Source organism: Entelurus aequoreus, linkage group LG07 (assembly GCF_033978785.1).
Source record: "Entelurus aequoreus isolate RoL-2023_Sb linkage group LG07, RoL_Eaeq_v1.1, whole genome shotgun sequence".
NCBI classification, from domain to species: domain Eukaryota; kingdom Metazoa; phylum Chordata; class Actinopteri; order Syngnathiformes; family Syngnathidae; genus Entelurus; species Entelurus aequoreus.
This window is the reverse complement of record NC_084737.1, coordinates 6,378,234-6,396,730: the sequence shown is the minus strand read 5'-3', so window position 1 is coordinate 6,396,730 and position 18,497 is coordinate 6,378,234. Positions and strand designations below refer to the sequence as shown.

The following is an 18,497-nucleotide window of genomic DNA, read 5'->3' as shown; positions in this document are numbered from 1 at the left end:
CTTATTTGTGCCATTTGTATTCAATTCACTTTACTGTGTCAAGCTCCGCCCCTTTTGCTTTCCTATTACTTGGTGACAAATGGTTACTAAAAATTGGTACGGATGAGTCATTTTAGTGTCCTTCACAACTCTTCCGTCTCCCTTCAGGTACATCCACGCCCTTTACTTGGGCGCCCAGAGTCGTTGGCACGGCGACGACTCCCGCCACCGATTCCACTGGCGGCTGATGTTTGAGAGCGCAGACATCACCATGCTCCGCCTCCTGGAAGCTTTCCTCAAGTCGGCGCCACAGCTGGTCCTCCAGCTCAGCATCATGATCCACGGGAACGCCGTACTGCCGCTGCAAGGTTAGACACTCGCGGGTAGCTGAGTTAAAAGTTCATGGTCCACATGTTGTTAGGAAGCTACTGGTTGTGGATTCCTAAGTTTGATGTTGGAAGAAGTAGGATTTCTTATTCAAGGAAAATAATTAGAAGGGTGCATAAAAACGGTTCTTAAAAAATATAACCCTCCTAACCCCAAACGAAACCCTCACCTCAACCACTAACCATTGTGTAATTCTAAAGTCACTTTTCCCGTAGCACCTTAACCTACCCCAAATCCTAACCGAAACCTGGGGGGAGCCTGAGACTCTGACTTTCTTGGATACAAGCAGTATTCCCTGGTAAGAAAACATCCCTGAACTTAATCCCTGAAAGTTCCAGGTCTCACTCCGAAAACTCCCAGTGCTCTGCCAAAAAGGACTTCCTTCTAAAGCCCTGGGTGGCTCCAAAAGTTCCGAAATGTGTCCAAGGAGTACCGGGGTGAGCCCAATTTGGGTACATTTCGAACCTCACTGTACCATCAAAGTTTTCAATGGTGGTTATAAACGTCATGCCCGTACAAGGTGTTGTAAAATAAGGACAGAGTGTGAACAGCTTACCCCTAACAATGACTTTATTCTTAAACCACTAACTCAAAGTCTACGGAACCAATTCTGAAGTCGGCGCCACAGCTGGTCCTCCAGCTCAGCATCATGAGCCACTGAAACGGCGTACTGCCGCTGCAAGGTGAGACACTCGCGGGTAGCTGAGTTTAAAAGTTCAGGAACCAAATGTTGTTGGAAAGCTCCTGGTTATGGATTCCTAAGTTTGATGTTGGGAGAATTAGGATTTCTTATTAAAGGACAACGGAAAAATAATTAGAAGGGTGCATAAAAACGGTTAACAGGAAATATAACCCTCCTCACCCCAAACAAAACTCTAACTTCAACCACTAACCATTCTGTAATTCTAAAGTCACTTCTCCCGTAGCACCTTAACCTACCCCATATCCTAACCGAAACCTGGGGGAGCCTGAGACCTCGGATTTTCTCTGGTGAGAAAGCATCCCTGAACTTAACCCCTGAAAGTTCCAGGTTTCCTCCAAAAGCATTATCTCACTCCGAAAGTTCCCAGTGCTCTGCCAAAAAGGACTTACTTCCAAAGCCCTCTATGACTCCAAAAGTTCCGAAATGTGTCCAAGGAGTACAGAGGTGGGCCCAATTTGGGTACATTTCGGACCTCACCGTACCTTCGAAGTTTTGAATGGTGGTTAAAAACGTCATGCCCGTACAAGGTGTTGTAAAATAAGGACAGAGTATTAAAAGCCTACCACTAACCTTGATTTTATAATCAAACCACTAACTCAGAGTCAACCGAACCAATCCTCATAACCCCTACACATACACTGACACATAGTCTTAAACCCCAACCATAATCCGCTAAATCCTATCTCAACCATAACCTATCATCTTGACCGTTGGATAGTACTTTCTTGCATAAATTGTTAGGTCCGTGTGGTGTTTCGGCGCAGGTCTGTCGGCCTCAGCCTCTCTGGTGTCGCTGGCCTGGATGATCGCGTCCTACCAGAAGGTTCTGAGGGACTCGCGTGATGACAAGCTGCCCATGTCCTACAAGGCTGTCATTGCCCAGATCCTGTGGCACCTGTTCACCATAGGGGCCAGGACCGTGGCCTTCGCCCTCTTCGCCTCAGTCTTCCAGCTCTACTTTGGAATCTTCATCGTCAGTCACTGGTAAGACACATTCTGTCAGAAGCACAACAATATGTCCTGATCCGATATTGACATCAGATATCGGTTCTCCAATAAGCACGCAAGTTTGGTCTTTTCTTGTATTTCAGTCAAGTCATTTACAAAAGGTAAGCATGATAGGAACTAGCAGCTGCACAACAGCTAAGCACACAATAGCGCACAAGCTAAGCATACGTATTAAGTGTCTATAATTGAACAATATTGCAGTCTAAAACTCCACATTTGCCAATATAAACAAGTATCCAATGATATTTTGGTCTTTCAAGGTGTATAATGACCTTCTGGATCATCCAAGGCGAGACAGACTTCTGCATGTCCAAGTGGGAGGAAATAATCTACAACATGGTGGTGGGTATCATCTACATCTTCTGCTGGTTCAACGTCAAGGAAGGGCCTAGCCGCCTCCGCATGACCGTCTACTACGCCGTGACGCTGGCCGAGAACGTGGCGTTGACGGCCGCCTGGTACACGTACCGCGGCCCGCATACCTCCGACTCCTACGCCCTGGTGGTGGTGTGCCTGGTGGCCTGCAGCTTCGCCCTGGGGACGTTCTTCATGCTGGTCTACTACTGCTGGCTGCACCCAGACGGGCCAGTCCTGGGCACAAACTGGGCAGGGTGTGTAGATGAGGGCATGGTGGGCGCAGGCGGGGTGGCGGGTGTCATCGATGCCTGCCTCACCCCATCTCAAGGCTCGCAAACAGATATGGTGATCACCAGTCCTCCCAGGACTCTCCCCAGGACTAAAGACACGGGGGACATGGTTCCAGGGGAGCAGGAAAGGGACAGGGAGAGGGATCGGGACAGTTGCCTGCCAGTCTTTCAGGTGCGTCCGTCTCCTTCATCCTCTCCGGCACTCCTTCACAGGACCTCCTCCTCACAAGAGGGACCTGTGATCCGGATTGACCTTCCGAGGAAGCGATATCCGGCCTGGGATGCCCACTTTATCGACCGGCGTCTCCGCAAGACCATTCTCCTTCTGGAGACCACATCGGCGGTCAGTCCCAGGATACAGTACAGGAGTAGCATGATGGGCAGTAAGGAGGTGCTTGAGTACGAGACTACGGTTTAAGATTTTCAGTTTGGAAACAAAGTCTAGGATCAAGGCTCAGCCTTAGACCGTGTGCACTCCCTACGCCAGGAGACAGGGAACAGTTTTTTTCCACCAAAAAATGGCCGTCAAACTCGATTGTATAATGTGAAGCGCAATCTGTGGCCGGGATCGACCCGTCTCGAGATGAAAGGGCATCACTGAGCCGACGAGGGAGTCGGATAATCTTGGTCGGATTGAAATGTTGGTCGGTGAGAAACTTAATCTCTCATCGTGGGACCGACAAGACTGTCAGGAAGAGATTAACGAGATGCTTCATGAACATGAGCCTCGGAACCGTGGAGACCACCCTTGAAGCGAAAGACTCTTAAGGCCGTTTTGACGGGACATGCAATTATTGTGGCGCTGACTGAAACAATAGCCTCTTTCACACGGTACATTTATCGCCTTTGCCTTTTACACGCGACATAACATCCGCCAATCGGAAAATTAATACGACGAACCCCCGGGACAGCAACGGTTGCTTTCACCGCAAAAGGGTGGGAGAAGATTCCCTTTCAAACAGGCGGCGTCCCGCTCTGATAGGCCAAATGTCCGAGGTAGGACTTCATTTGCGCCACTCATTCCGTGTTAGCGTGGTTCATACAGAGCAGCCACCTGGAAAGAAGGTGGGAAAATGCCGGATTTAACAGGCAGTGTCAAAGATTCTAGAGTTTAAGTTTTGGTGAAAATTGGGCTTCGGTCTTGGTATCCTATTTACCCGAATATAAGACGACCACTCTTTCTCGAAATACCATTTAGGTCAAGCGGTAGATTGTAGTAATATGACCTTTTTTATTGGCTGATGGGCAGTTATTGACGACTTTGTTGATCGGCAGTACAGTGGAATCTTGATTTACAAACTTAATAGGTTCTTGAACAGGGTCGGTAAATAGAAATATTTGTATATTTGAGCCACTTTCTCCATAAGGAACAATGTAAACATGAATCATGTGTTCCATCCTCAACAAAAGTCCATTTACGTACGGACGTACCATTGGCGTTCCGTCTTCTAAGTCGTCCGTAAGACTCTTCATTCATCACTCCAATTAACATTTTTTGGGTTTTACAATATAACTAAAACAATTCTTACTTACTCAACCGTCCCATGTGTGACGTCTGTAGGAGTGTTTTCATGCATGTTTTTTTTTTACGTGCTATCGAAATTTAATGAAGCTTGCTATGCTAACACGTTTACGGCATTTCATTTTGTATTTTTCACAAATTCCTCAGTAATTCACTAAAACGCCACCGTCCGTGACCACGACTTATGTTTTGTTTGGTCAGCCTTTTTATTGCCGCGTTACATTTTTGGAGTAGAGGTTTGTACACTTTGCACATATCAAACTAACATAACAAGGAGGTGATGTTAAATAAAACTTTGTATGCAATAACAAAACCAAAACAGCAAAAACAAGCTGAACTGCGCCCACGTGTACACTGTCACTAGCCCTGTGGTGCACTTACCATTTGAACGCACAAAACTCCTAAACTTTAAAAGCCAGGTCGCTGCAATATTTAGGAATAAAAAATAAATCTACTTCACCTTTTTTGTTCAACTTCTTGGTTTGCAGCAGAAGGGAAGAGGCGTACGGGTGACGGTGTTGACAACGCTGTGGATACTTCCTGACTGTTCCAAACCACACTTCGCTTGTCCATTGCTTTCTTCGGACTCATATTGAGCTTGCAAAACTAGAAAAATGCTGTAAAAAATAAAAATTAAAAGGCTTGTAAACATTTCAAAAAGCACACATGGTAGCACTTAGCACTGAAGCTAACGACAGCACTGCAGTGCTCACTGAATGAGACAAGGGTCGTACACCTATTTGTAGGGATGATGTTTGATAAGAAATTATCGAGTTCGAGCCCATTATCGAATCCTCTTATCGAACCGATTCCTTATCGATTCTCTTATCGAATCCAGATAGGTTGTTGTATATGGAAAAAAACACAATATTTGGTTTAACAAAAGCTCACTTTTATTTTATAAGAAAGAAAGAAAAGAAAATACATAAATAAATATTGACTGTTACCCCCCCTAAAAAAAAAATAAAAAAAATATTGACTGTTGTTACGCAAAGTACATTAAGTGGGATTTTTCAGAAAAACAAATATATACAGTAACACAAAAACAACCTGTCTCTGTGATCACTATAGGTGTATAAATAATAATATAGTGTTAAATAAAATCAGTCCCTTGGGCACAAAACTGAAAATAATACAGCTCTCCAAAAAGTGCACTTCTGCTGCTATTGGAACATACTAACTACACACACAGGCAGACAGCTAACAAACAATCCAAGACGTCTAATAAAGTTCCAAAGCAGATTAATCCATTTAGGCTCTTTATTGTGGTTGATCTTGCTTTGTCTTTTCCTATCTTTACTTTTGTCTTGCACTGGACTGTTATTTTTAAAAATTTTTAAACTGAAATACACACAATGACAAATGTATAAGCTATGTGTTAAAATTAGCATACTGACATTTAATACACAATATGTAAATATTAGCTTCACACAAATATACAGTACTATCATCAAACAAATACTTCTGAGTGTTGAAACTATTTCGATGGTGGAAATACACGACTGGCAGCCATTTTAAGTCCTCAAAACGTCAATTGAAACAGTGCACAAAAATCGTTTTTCAATAAACATCTTAGTATCAAATTTAACCACTTTCCACCTTAATATTGAGTTACATAAACAAGTTAAACAGTTTACTTACAGACTTATCTTTTCCAATGCTTGTAAAAGCTAACACAACTTGTCTACTTCTCAATTGTCTCATCAACTGAACTGACGTCGCCAACCCGGAAGTGCCCAAACTATTTGACGCGTAGTATTTTCATATCGCCACAAGGTGTCAGTAAGAGTCTACAATCAAATGGGCATAACATTGCCGTCCCACAGGGCATTTCCTGTGGGAAGGGATTCGTTCCCAGGGATTCGAATAAAGAACCAACTCTTTTTCTTTACTATAGTGGCCTCGATAACGGGAACCGGTTCTCAAAAAGGGATTCGAGTCCATGGAATCGGTTCTTTTCTTATCGAACAACCGGTTTCGAACATCATCCTTACCTATTTGTGTATATGGATTCGGCCTGTGGTTGGTAAATGGAAAAGTTAGTACAATGGTAAAACGAGGTTCCACTGTACCCTAATTATAGCAAACACCTTCTAGAGGTGTGTCATCGACGGGAATGAAAATCTCTGACTTACTCAGAGAGAAGCTCTCTGGCGCCACCTGCTAGTTGGCATGTAGAAATCTTTAGGCCCCTAGTATTATTTGGACTTTTTCCAGGGACAAATCAGCATCTGATATTCCGGTCACTAGGGTCATGTCATGTGAAAAACGAGGACACCCCATCTGAAACTTGTAGGGATACGGTACTTGACGGTACCGATTTTTGCTACTTCTGTGTGTGTTCACAAATAGCAAATGTGTTGACGATAAAGTCAATTTTTTTATCGCGACATTTAAAAATGAGCTGATCACGATAACTGCTGTCCAGTTGTTGATCTTGTTTCATTACCACACTTCTCAGTCTCATCTGAAGGTATAACACTGAGTTGCAAGTTTAAGACGCCAGGAGGCAGTAGTGTGTAGTTTACGGCAGAGCTGGGCAAATATTTTGACTCGGGGGCCACATTGAGAGAAAAAAATGTGTCTGGGGGGCCAATGTGTATGAATGATACATACACATTTAGCTGTAAACACCTGCTGTACAGTATGTGTGTTTGGGTTCAGGAACACTAATACCAAAAGTCACAATGTCCGATAGAGTTCTAAAAACGTTAAAACAGACCACCTAAAAAAAGTAAGTGGGATTTACAATAGTAATACGATGCGATACCATAGTCCAACCTCGGATCCAGGAGGAACAGTGTGGTTTTGGTCCTGGTCGTGGAACTGTGGACCAGCTCTATACTCTGGGCAGGGTCCTTGAGGGTGCATGGGAGTTTGCCCAACCAGTCTACATGTGCTTTGTGGACTTGGAGAAGGCATTCCACCGTCGTGTCCCTCGGGAAGTCCTGTGGGGAGTGCTCAGAGACTATGGGGTATCGGACTGTCTGATTGTGGCGGTCCGCTCCCTGTATGATCAGTATCAGAGCTTGGTCCACTCCCTGTATGATCAGTGTCAGAGCTTGGTCCGCTCCCTGTATGATCAGTGTCAGAACTTGGTCCGCTCCCTGTACGATCAGTGTCAGAACTTGGTCCACTCCTTGTATGATCAGTGTCAGAACTTGGTCCACTCCCTGTATGATCAGTGTCAGAGCTTGGTCCGCTCCCTGTATGATCAGTGTCAGAACTTGGTCCGCTCCCTGTATGATCAGTGTCAGAACTTGGTCCACTCCCTGTATGATCAGTGTCAGAGCTTGGTCCACTCCCTGTATGATCAGTGTCAGAACTTGGTCCACTCCCTGTATGATCAGTGTCAGAGCTTGGTCCGCTCCCTGTATGATCAGTGTCAGAGCTTGGTCCGCTCCCTGTATGATCAGTGTCAGAACTTGGTCCGCATTGCCGGCAGTAAGTCGGACACGTTTCCAGTGAGGGTTGGACTCCGCCAAGGCTGCCCTTTGTCACCCATTCTGTTCATAACTTTTATGGACAGAATTCTAGGCTCAGTCAAGGCGTTGAGGGGATCCGGTTTGGTGGCTGCAGGATTAGGTCTCTGCTTTTTGCAGATGATGTGGTCCTGATGGCTTCATCTGGCCAGGATCTTCAGCTCTCACTGGATCGGTTCACAACTGAGTGTGAAGCGACTGGGATGAGAATCAGCACCTCCAAGTCCGAGTCCATGGTTCTCGCCCGGGAAAGGGTGGAGTGCCATCTCCGGGTTGGGGAGGAGACCCTGCCCCAAGTGGAGGAGTTCAAGTACCTGGGAGTCTTGTTCACGAGTGAGGGAAGAGTGGATCGGTGCGGCGTCTTCAGTAATGCGGACGCTGTATCGATCCGTTGTGGTGAAGAAGGAGCTGAGCCGGAAGGCAAAGCTCTCAATTTACCGGTCGATCTACGTTCCCATCCTCACCTATGGTCATGAGCTTTGGGTTATGACCGAAAGGATAAGATCACGGGTACAAGCGGCCCAAATGAGTTTCCTCCGCCGGGTGGCGGGTCTCTCCCTTAGAGATAGGGTAAGAAGCTCTGTCATCAGGGGGGAGCTCAAAGTAAAACCGCTGCTCCTCCCCATCGAGAGGAGCTAGGGAGGTGTTGAGGGCACGTCCAACCGGTAGGAGGCCACGGGGAAGACCCAGGACACGTTGGGAAGACTATGTCTCCCGGCTGGCCTGGGAACGCCTCGGGATCTCCCGGGAAGAGCTGGACCAAGTGGCTGGGGAGAGGGAAGTCTGGGCTTCCCTGCTTAGGCTGCTGCCCCCGCGACCCGACCTCAGATAAGCGGAAGAAGATGGATGGATGGGCTTATATGCCGATGCGCTCTATAGTCCGGAAAATAGGGTATATTCTCTGAGGGCAACCACAACTGCCATGTGGCCCCCAATGAAAATGACAAGCTCCATAAATCAGAATAACTTGATGTGTGTGTAAAATGTGTGCAATGAAAAACATCGCCCGTTCTAATGATTATAACACTTTGAGGGTATCTGCGCTACATGTATGCTAGCGTGTCTTACAATGCATTTTCAACACAATCCACAGGGGGGCGCTAGAACTGTCATCGACCGTCACGGGGTGTCCTCGTTTTCTCACGACTGTGTTCAAAGTGGTCTTTGTCTGGCCCAGTTTTCACCAAGAAAACGAGGAGAGCCGCTGATTGGTCCGGCCGAGTGATTGCTTGTCCTTCCGACCTTCAACGCCCGAGGAGAGGCTTTGATGAAGTGCTCGTCCAGACCTGGCGTCACGTGGCCGAGGCGACGGCGTTAGCCCACACGAGCCGCTTCGCACTGTTGTACAGTCCAGTAAATACAAATGTACGCTAGTAGAAGAGGTCGTAGTTACCGTAGGTGACGAGTGGCCCCGCCCACTCCACAGTCTAATTGTCCATACCGGTTTGAAACAAAAAATAAAAAGTGTGGCATTTTTTTTTTCTCTTAATTTTGGGAAAGAAAAGATGTGTGTCCCTACATTGTTGGAGAAAAAAAAGAAGTGTGTTTCCAAATGGAATACTTGTGATGTGTATTTAGGCTCCCCTTTAGTTGTTTCTTACTGGATGTAGCAGCATTGTGCTAAAATCACTTCAAGTCCTCAACATTATTATTATTATCAATAATAATATTGTAAATATTAATATCCTTTGCAAGGTTACATTTGTACGGAGCCCCTAAAGGGACATGGGGGAATTTTTATTTTTTTTAATAGTTTTTTATTTTATTTTATTTTTTTAGACATGTATCTCGTGCGCACGATGAAGTTTTTATTTTTAAAAAATATATATAATATATATAATTTTTTAAATAAAAATTTTCTCGTGTGCGCACGAGATACATGTCTAAAAAATTAATTCAAAACATTATTAATACTTTTTTTTTTTAGACATGTATAAAAAATATATATATATAATTATACTTATTTATTTTTAATAAAAAGTTTCTCGTGCACGCGAGATACATGTCTAAAAATAAATTTTAAAAATAATTAATACTTTTTTTTTTTAGACATGTATAAAATATATATATATATATATATATATATATATATATATATATATATATATATATATATATATATAATTATTCTTTTTTTTTTTATAGAAAAACATGTATCTCGTGCGCACGAGAAACTTTCTTGTGCGCACAAGATACATGTCTAAAAAATAAATTAAAAAAACAATTAATTTTTTTTTTTTAGACATGTATAAAAAAAATATATATATATATATATAATTATACTTATTTATTTTTTAATAAAAAGTTTCTCGTGCGCGCGAGATACATGTCTAAAAATAAATTTAAAAAATAATTAATACTTTTTTTTTTTAGACATGTATAAAAATATATATATATATATAATTATTCTTTTTTTTATAGAAAAACATGTATCTCGTGCGCACGAGAAACTTTCTCGTGTGCACGAGATACATGTCTAAAAAATAAATTTTAAAAATAATTAATACTTTTTTTTTTAGACATGTATAAAAAATATATATATATATATAATTATACTTATTTATTTTTTAATAAAAAGTTTCTCGTGCATGCGAGATACATGTCTAAAAATAAATTTAAAGAATAATTAATACTTTTTTTTTTAGACATGTATAAAATATATATATATATATATATATATATATATATATATATATATATATATTTATTCTTTTTTTTTATAGAAAAACATGTATCTCGTGCGCACGAGAAAGTTTCTCGTGCGCACGAGATACATGTCTAAAAAATAAATTAAAAAAATTATTAATACTTTTTTTTTTTAGACATGTATAAAAAATATATATATATAATTATACTTATTTATTTTTTAATAAAAAGTTTCTCGTGCACACGAGAAACATGTCTAAAAATACATTTAAAAAATAATTAATGCTTTTTTTTTTAGACATGTATAAAAAATATATATATATATATAATTATTCTTTTTAAAAAAAAAAAAAAAAACACGTATCTCGTGCGCACGAGAAACTTTCTCGTGCGCACAAGATACATGTCTAAAAAATAAATTTAAAAAATAATTAATACTTTTTTTTTTTAGACATGTATAAAAAATATATATATATATAATTATACTTATTTATTTTTAATAAAAAGTTTCTCGTGCACGCGAGATACATGTCTAAAAATAAATTAAAAAAATAATTAATAATTATTTTTTTTTAGACTTGTATAAAATATATATATATATATAATTATTCTTTTTTTTTATAGAAAAACACGTATCTCGTGCGCACGAGAAACTTTGTCGTGTGCACAAGATACATGTCTAAAAAATAAATTTAAAAAATAATTAATCCTTTTTTTTTTTTAGACATGTATAAAAAAAATATATATGTATAAATAATTATACTTATTTACTTTTTAATAAAAAGTTTCTCGTGCGCGCGAGATACATGTCTAAAAATAAATTTTAAAAATAATTAATACTTTTTTTTTTTTTAGACATGTATAAAAAAAATATATATATATATATAATTATTCTTTTTTTTTTTATAGAAAAACATGTATCTCGTGCGCACGAGAAACTTTCTCGTGCGCACAAGATACATGTCTAAAAAATAAATTTAAAAAATAATTAATACTTTTTTTTTTTAGACATGTAAAAAATATATATATATATATATATAATTATACTTATTTTTTTTAAATAAAAAGTTTCTCGTGCGCGCGAGATACATGTCTAAAAATAAAATTTAAAAATACTTAATACTTTTTTTTTTTTTTTAGACATGTATAAAAAAATATATATATATATATATAATTATTCTTTTTTTTTTTTTAATAAAAAAACATGTATCTCGTGCGCAAGAGAAACTATTCCGTGCGCACGAGATACATGTCTAAAAAAAAAAAAGTATAAAACTTTTTTTTAAAAATTGTATAACTTTATAAAAAGTTTCTTGTGTGCACGAGATACATGTCTAAAACAAAATTTAAAAAAATAAACAATTATTTAAAAAAAAAATTCCCGCATGTCCCTTTAGGGGCTATGTACATTTGTAAGATAACTTCAGGGGAAATGTTTCTTGGTAAAAAAAAACATTTTTGGAAAAGACAACTGAAGTTGAATTTTTGTTCGCGTCTAAAAATAAAAACTCAATTTAGAGCGTTTTGGGGAAAATGCAGATTGTAAAGTCCGAATGTTTACAAGTCCATAGCACAACATCTCATCAGGTTTGGTGCTGGTAAGGTGAAGCGCGGCAAAGTTAGGGTGACTTTAGTCAAGCTGCTCGGACACAACTGGTGCTAAAGTGCTAACGCATGTTTTAACAGCGATGTCATGCTAGGTTAGCACAGTTGCTGAACACTAAACCCTCAAACTTACACTTTCTTTGTCAGTAACTGACTGAAGGATAGTTGGCGGGGGCGTTTTGGAGGGTTTTTTTTGGACGTGCAGCAAAGCCTGCTCTCTGTCATTGTATACATTAGGTTTTTTTTCAGTTCAGCGAGCTACGACACTAAAGTAAACAGGTAGCGTGGAAGTCGTACAATTTGTATTTGTCAGTCAAACTTGAAATCCCCTTAACGGAAACGTTAGCAACACTAGCATGACTATATGAGCTAGAGTGCTAACATTACACTCACATTTTACCCGCGCCACAATGTTAGGTTAGCATTATGCTAGCACACAGGTGTCAAACTCAAGGCCCGGGGGCCAGATCTGGCCCGCCACATCATTTCATCTGGCCCGCAAACACCTGGAAATGATATGTGCCAATAAAGTACTTCATATTTTCTCACTAAATGTAATTTATTTTTTTCATTTTGACAGTAAAAATATATGTACTGCTTGAAATTGCATACTTTGATAGTATCCAATACTGCAACAAGTACTACAGTATATTATCATACTTTCCAAACATGTTTTTGTCTAAATAAAAATTCTTAACTTTACAGCAAACTGAATAAAATGCCAATAAAATGTACGTTGTTCTTTACAGCATATTACCGTAAATTGGAAAAAAAAGCAACCACTACTGTTTTTTGCGTTAAAATTCTGTTGACTGAGCTGCCAGTTTTTGACCGTAAAATCTACGGTTCTTGTTTTTAAGGGTGTATTACTGTAAATGGAAAGACGCTACGTTTGTTTTTACGCTAGAAAAACTGGCGGATAAGTTGCCAGAATAAATTTACTGTTTCTCCACGACCAATATAATGTTGTAAAAATCAATTTAACACAAAAATTCTGGCAACTAATCTGCCAGTTTTTTTCTGTAAAAAAAACCAACAACCAAAAAACAGTGGTACGGTTTTTCCATTTACTGCAAAATGTTGTAAAAAACAACAACACTATTTTACAGTAACATTTTATAAATGTAAAGTTTTTACTGTAAAATCGACAGTCTACTTAAAACAAGTTATATAATTAATAAATGTAATTTATTTTTTTTCATTTTGACAGTAAAAAATATATGTACTGCTTGAAATTGCATACCTTTTCAACTTTGATAGTATCCAATATTCCAACAAGTACTACAGTATATTATCATACTTTCCAAACATGTTTTTGTCTAAATAAAAATACTTAACTTTACAGCAAACTACCCATCAAATGAATAAAAATGTCAATAAAATGTTACGTTGTTCTTTACAGCATATTACCGTAAATTGGGAAAAAAAACTACTACTGTTTTTTTGCGTTAAAATTCTGTTGACTGAGCTGCCAGAACGGTAGTTTAAGACATTTGGAAAAGTAAAATAATATATTACAATGTAGATTGTTTTGGATATCCATAAAAGACATAATAAGTAAGTGAAGAAGAGAGCATTTGAATACATTAATAAAATGGTTAGTTAAAAATTGGAATAAAGTCTTCAATTGTCCATAAATGCTAAGATAAATAATTGAATATAAAGGTAGTTAAGGAACAAAATAATTACTTAAAATGTTTGCCCTATAATGTCAATATGAATACATGAACGAAATGTAATATATTTGAAATAATGAAATAATATATTAAAATGTAGAATAATGTGTTTGATTACCCATAAAAGAAAACATAAATATATGAAGAAAGGGGCATTTGAATACATTTTAAATAATAATAAAATTATTAAAAAGTGGGATCATGTATTTAGTTGTCAATTAATGCACAGATAAATAATAATAATTACACGAATAATTAAAACGTAGAATAATGTGTTTAATGGAGCAATAATACAAAATACATTTGAAACCGTAAAATTCACGTATTAAAATGTGGAATAATGTGTTTCATTGTTCATAAATACAGAGATAAATGAATGCACAAAAGAACGATTGGAACATTGGAAATAATATAACAATTTATTCAAATGTGTTATTATGCAAAGATAAATAAATGAACAAAAAGGTACAATTAAACGAAACAATTAAAATGTATAATAATCTGCTGAGTTTTCCATAAATTCTGTTGACTGAGCTGCCCGTTTTGGACCGTAAAATCTACGGTTGTTATTTTTTAACGGTGTATTACCGCAAATGGAAAGACGCTACATTTGTTTTTACGCTAGAAAAACTGGCGGATAAGTTGCCAGAATAAAAAAAGAACTTGTACTGTTTTTTCCACGACCAATATAATGTGGTCAAAATCAATTTGACACAAAAATTCTGGCAACTAACCTGCCAGCTTTTTCTGTCAAAAAAAAAACAACAGTGGTACGGTTTTTTCCATTTACTGCAAAATGTTGTAAAAAAAAAAACCCTACTATTTTACAGTAAAATGTTGTAAATGTAAAGTTTTTACTTAAAACAAGTTATATAATTATTAACGAAATCAAATTCATACATTATTGGCTGTTACAAGGGGCCCTCTGACCACATTGACACCCCTGCTCTAGCGCGTTCGAATCCAAGCCATCCAACCTAATGCGCCGACGTCTGTAACCGACCCGTGAATGGTAGGCGGGGCTTTATTTTGAGACGTGCAGCGAAGCCTGCTCCGTGTCGTTGTAAATATTAGCATTAAATGAGCTTGGAATTTGAACCGCCGTCACCGGAAACCTCAACAGACGTCGGTTCCGCCACCTTCGAAGCTACCTGAGAGTCGACACCCGTGCCAAATGCGGCTGAGGTCGTACCGTTTCAAATCCCGCCGACATTTCCACGAAATATACGCCGGACATGACGTAGATGTTAGCGGGACTAGCGTGGCCATACCAGCTGCATGCTAGCATGGCGTCCACATTTTAACAAGCCAGGTCATGCTAGGTTAGCATATTAGCTGGGGGGAGGGTGGAAACAAAACCCCTCAAACTTAATGCACCAACGTCTGTAACTGACTGACAGGTTGTTTTCAAGACGTGTAGCGAAGCCTGTTGTACATCATCGCCTACATTATTATTGAATGCGCCTACCAAACGGACGGATCCTGGCATGTGAGTCTGGGGTCAGACGAGGCCCGGGTCCACCCGGTGGGACTCGACTCGTGCTAAAGTGCTAACACAACACTAGGTTAGCATCGTCGCTGAGGGGGAAAAAAAACAAAAAAAAAACGATCAAACTGACAGCTTCCACGTCTGTAACTGACCGGTGTCATTTTAAGACGTGTAGCAAAGCCTGAGCAGATTCTTTTGAACCAAATTTCTACTCGTGGATAAATGTTTTTGTTGTTCTTAATGGGGGGGGGCGGGATGATTTTAGCAGGAGGACGAGAAGGGGAAAAAAACGGGGGCGGTGTCTGAAAGTATCGTTTCCTGCCGGCGTCGTTGTTACGGAAACAAGGCGCCGTTTAAAAAGGCGGCCATCTTTGCTGGGACAAACGTGGAATGTTTCACTGGAACTACCATTCAAAGTAAGAACTGCCATCTTGGAGAATGTACATAACCATCTAAGGGGGAGGGGGGGGGGGGGTCACATGACGCATACGCTTCAAGATGTCGCCGTGGTGACGAAACTTAATGGTGCTGCAAACTCTATGTCGCCCCCCCCCTTCGTCATGTCAGACATGATAAGCTACTGTACAGAAGTTGTGGGCGGGGCTTGGCCAATCCTGTGGTGTTGTGGTGATTATTTATGAATAACTTTAGAAAAAGAAATATTCTGTTGATTGATGCAAGTATTTATGTTTATTTTTGTATTTGTTTTATACTTATAATCACTATTGTTTACTCACTCGGTGGCCATGTCTTTGGTATATGAAGATTTTTTTTTACTCATCGCGTCTATACAGTATGTACATAGCAGACTAGGGTGTGTGTGTGTGTGTGTGTGTGTGTGTGTGTGCGGGTGTGTGTGTGTGTCGTATGTGCAGTGTGTGTGCGGAGGCAAGGTTTTTTTTTGTCTGACGGTGTTATAAATAAATAAGGAAACTGTAAAAGAGCTCAACAAGCTGTGCTGATAACTGTAGATGGGAACAATTACTGTAGTAAACATGGCTGAACAGCAGGGGGCGTGTGTTTGCGTCTTATTTGTGTGTGTGTGTGTGTGTGTTCTGGCAATGCTTACTTAATGGGGACATCGCTCTGTTCACACAGTCACCTTTAGGGGACCTCTGACGGTATGGGGACAAAAAAACAGGTCCCCTAAGGGGAAACTACGGAGCCCCTAAAGGGACATGGGGGAATTTTATTTTTTTTATTATTTTATTTTATTATTTTTATTTTTTTTAGACATGTATCTCGTGCACACGAGAAACTTTTTATAAAGTTATAAAAAATATATATATATATTTATATATATATATACATTTTTATTTTATTTGGGTTTGTTTAGACATGTATCTTGTGTGCACGAGAAACTTTCTCGTGCGCACAAGATACATGTCTAAAAAAATTAAAGAAAATAAAATATATATATATATTTTTTTATAACTTTATAAAAAAATTTCGTGTGCACGAAATACATGTCGAAAAAAATTTTTAAAAACAATTTTAATTCATTTTTTTATAACTTTATAAAAAGTTTCTCATGTGGGAAAAAAAAATCTTAAATTACATTTTTTTTATAACTTTATAAAAAGTTTCTCGTGCGCATGAGAAACTTTCTCGTGCGCACGAGATACATGTGGGAAAAAATTTAAAACAATTTTTTTTTTTTTATAACTTTATAAAAAGTTTCTCGTGCACACGAGATACATGTGGGAAAAAATTTAAAACAATTTTTTTTTTAATAACTTTATAAAAAGTTTCTCGTGCGCACGAGATACATGTCTAAAAAAATAAAAATAAACAATTTTAATTTATTTTTTTATAACTTTATAAAAAGTTTCTCGTGCACACGAGATACATGTGGGAAAAAATTTAAAACAATTTTTTTTTTAATAACTTTATAAAAAGTTTCTCGTGCGCACGAGATACATGTCTAAAAAAATAAAAATAAACAATTTTAATTTATTTTTTTATAACTTTATAAAAAGTTTCTCGTGCGCACGAGAAACTTTCTAGTGCGCATGAGATACATGTCTAAAAAAAATAAAAATAAACAATTTTAATTAATTTTTTTATAACTTTATAAAAAGTTTCTCGTGCGCATGAGATAGTTTCTCGTGCGCACGAGATACATGTCTAAAAAAATAAAAATAAACAATTTTAATTAATTTTTTTATAACTTTATAAAAAGTTTCTCGTGCGCTCGAGATACATGTGGGAAAAAAAAAATTTTATATATTTTTTTATAACTTCATAAAAAGTTTCTCGTGCGCACGAGATACATGTCTAAAAAAAATAAAAAAATAAAATTTTAATTAATTTTTTTATAACTTTATAAAAAGTTTCTCGTGCGCATGAGAAACTTTCTAGTGCGCATGAGATAGTGTCTCGTGCGCACGAGATACATGTGGGAAAAAATTTAAAACTATTTTTTTTTTTTATAACTTTATAAAAAGTTTCTCGTGCGCACGAGACACATGTCTAAAAAAAATAAAAATAAACAATTTTAATTAATTTTTTATAACTTTATAAAAAGTTTCTCGTGCGCATGAGAAACTTTGTAGTGCGCATGAGATAGTTTCTCGTGCGCACGAGATACATGTGGGAAAAAAAATTTTAAAATTTAAATTTTTTTATAACTTTATAAAAAGGTTCTCGTGCGCACGAGATACATGTCTAAAAAAATAAAAATAAACAATTTTAATCAATTTTTTTATAACTTTATAAAAAGTTTCTCGTGCGCACGAGAAACTTTCTAGTGCGCATGAGATAGTTTCTTGTGCGCACGAGATATATGTGGGGAAAAAAATTTAATTTTTTTTTATTTTTTTTATATCTTTATAAAAAGTTTCTCGTGCGCACGAGATACATGTCTAAAAAAAATTAAAATAAACAATTTTAAATAATTTTTTTATAACTTTATAAAAAGTTTCTCGTGCGCACGAGAAACTTTCTAGTGCGCATGAGATAGTTTCTCGTGCGCACGAGATACATGTCTAAAAAAAATAAAAATAAACAATTTTAATTTATTTTTTTATAACTTTATAAAAAGTTTCTCGTGCGCACGAGAAACTTTCAAGTGCGCATGAGATAGTTTCTCGTGCGCACGAGATACATGTGGGAAAAAATTTAAAACAATTTTTTTTTTATAACTTTATAAAAAGTTTCTCGTGCGCACGAGATACATGTCTAAAAAAATAAAAATAAACAATTTTAATTAATTTTTTTATAACTTTATAAAAAGTTTCTCGTGCGCACGAGAAACTTTCAAGTGCACATGAGATAGTTTCTCGTGTGCACGAGATACATGTGGGAACATTTTTTAAATTTTTTTTATTTTTTTTATATCTTTGTAAAAAAGT

General features: G+C 37.8%; 2 protein-coding genes across 2 annotated transcripts; both read left to right on the top strand.

Moving 5' to 3' along the window:
- The first annotated feature begins 207 nt into the window (after positions 1-207).
- LOC133653329 (XK-related protein 7-like) lies at positions 208-3,142 on the top strand. Its single transcript, XM_062052496.1, has 3 exons — positions 208-347; positions 1,834-2,053; positions 2,338-3,142. Exons 1-3 carry the CDS (start codon positions 227-229, stop codon positions 3,140-3,142), a joined length of 1,146 nt encoding a protein of 381 aa, XP_061908480.1. The 5' UTR covers positions 208-226.
- A 2,474-nt stretch (positions 3,143-5,616) lies between these two features.
- On the top strand, positions 5,617-15,201 carry LOC133653251 (uncharacterized). The gene is made up of 4 exons (XM_062052332.1): positions 5,617-6,022; positions 6,091-7,690; positions 8,906-9,081; positions 15,076-15,201. Exons 2-4 carry the CDS (start codon positions 7,141-7,143, stop codon positions 15,199-15,201), a joined length of 852 nt encoding a protein of 283 aa, XP_061908316.1. The 5' UTR covers positions 5,617-6,022; positions 6,091-7,140.
- Positions 15,202-18,497: the final 3,296 nt, after the last annotated feature.

Coding starts and splice junctions, on each gene's coding strand:
- LOC133653329 (XM_062052496.1), top strand. CDS start 227: ATGTTTGAGAGCGCAGACATCACCATGCTCCGCCTCCTGGAAGCTTTC. Junction 348..1,833: donor CGCCGTACTGCCGCTGCAAG/GTTAGACACTCG, acceptor GTTTCGGCGCAG/GTCTGTCGGCCTCAGCCTCT. Junction 2,054..2,337: donor ATCTTCATCGTCAGTCACTG/GTAAGACACATT, acceptor TGGTCTTTCAAG/GTGTATAATGACCTTCTGGA.
- LOC133653251 (XM_062052332.1), top strand. CDS start 7,141: ATGTGCTTTGTGGACTTGGAGAAGGCATTCCACCGTCGTGTCCCTCGG. Junction 7,691..8,905: donor CTTGGTCCGCATTGCCGGCA/GTAAGTCGGACA, acceptor TGTCTGGCCCAG/TTTTCACCAAGAAAACGAGG. Junction 9,082..15,075: donor TCGCACTGTTGTACAGTCCA/GTAAATACAAAT, acceptor CAAGACGTGTAG/CGAAGCCTGTTGTACATCAT.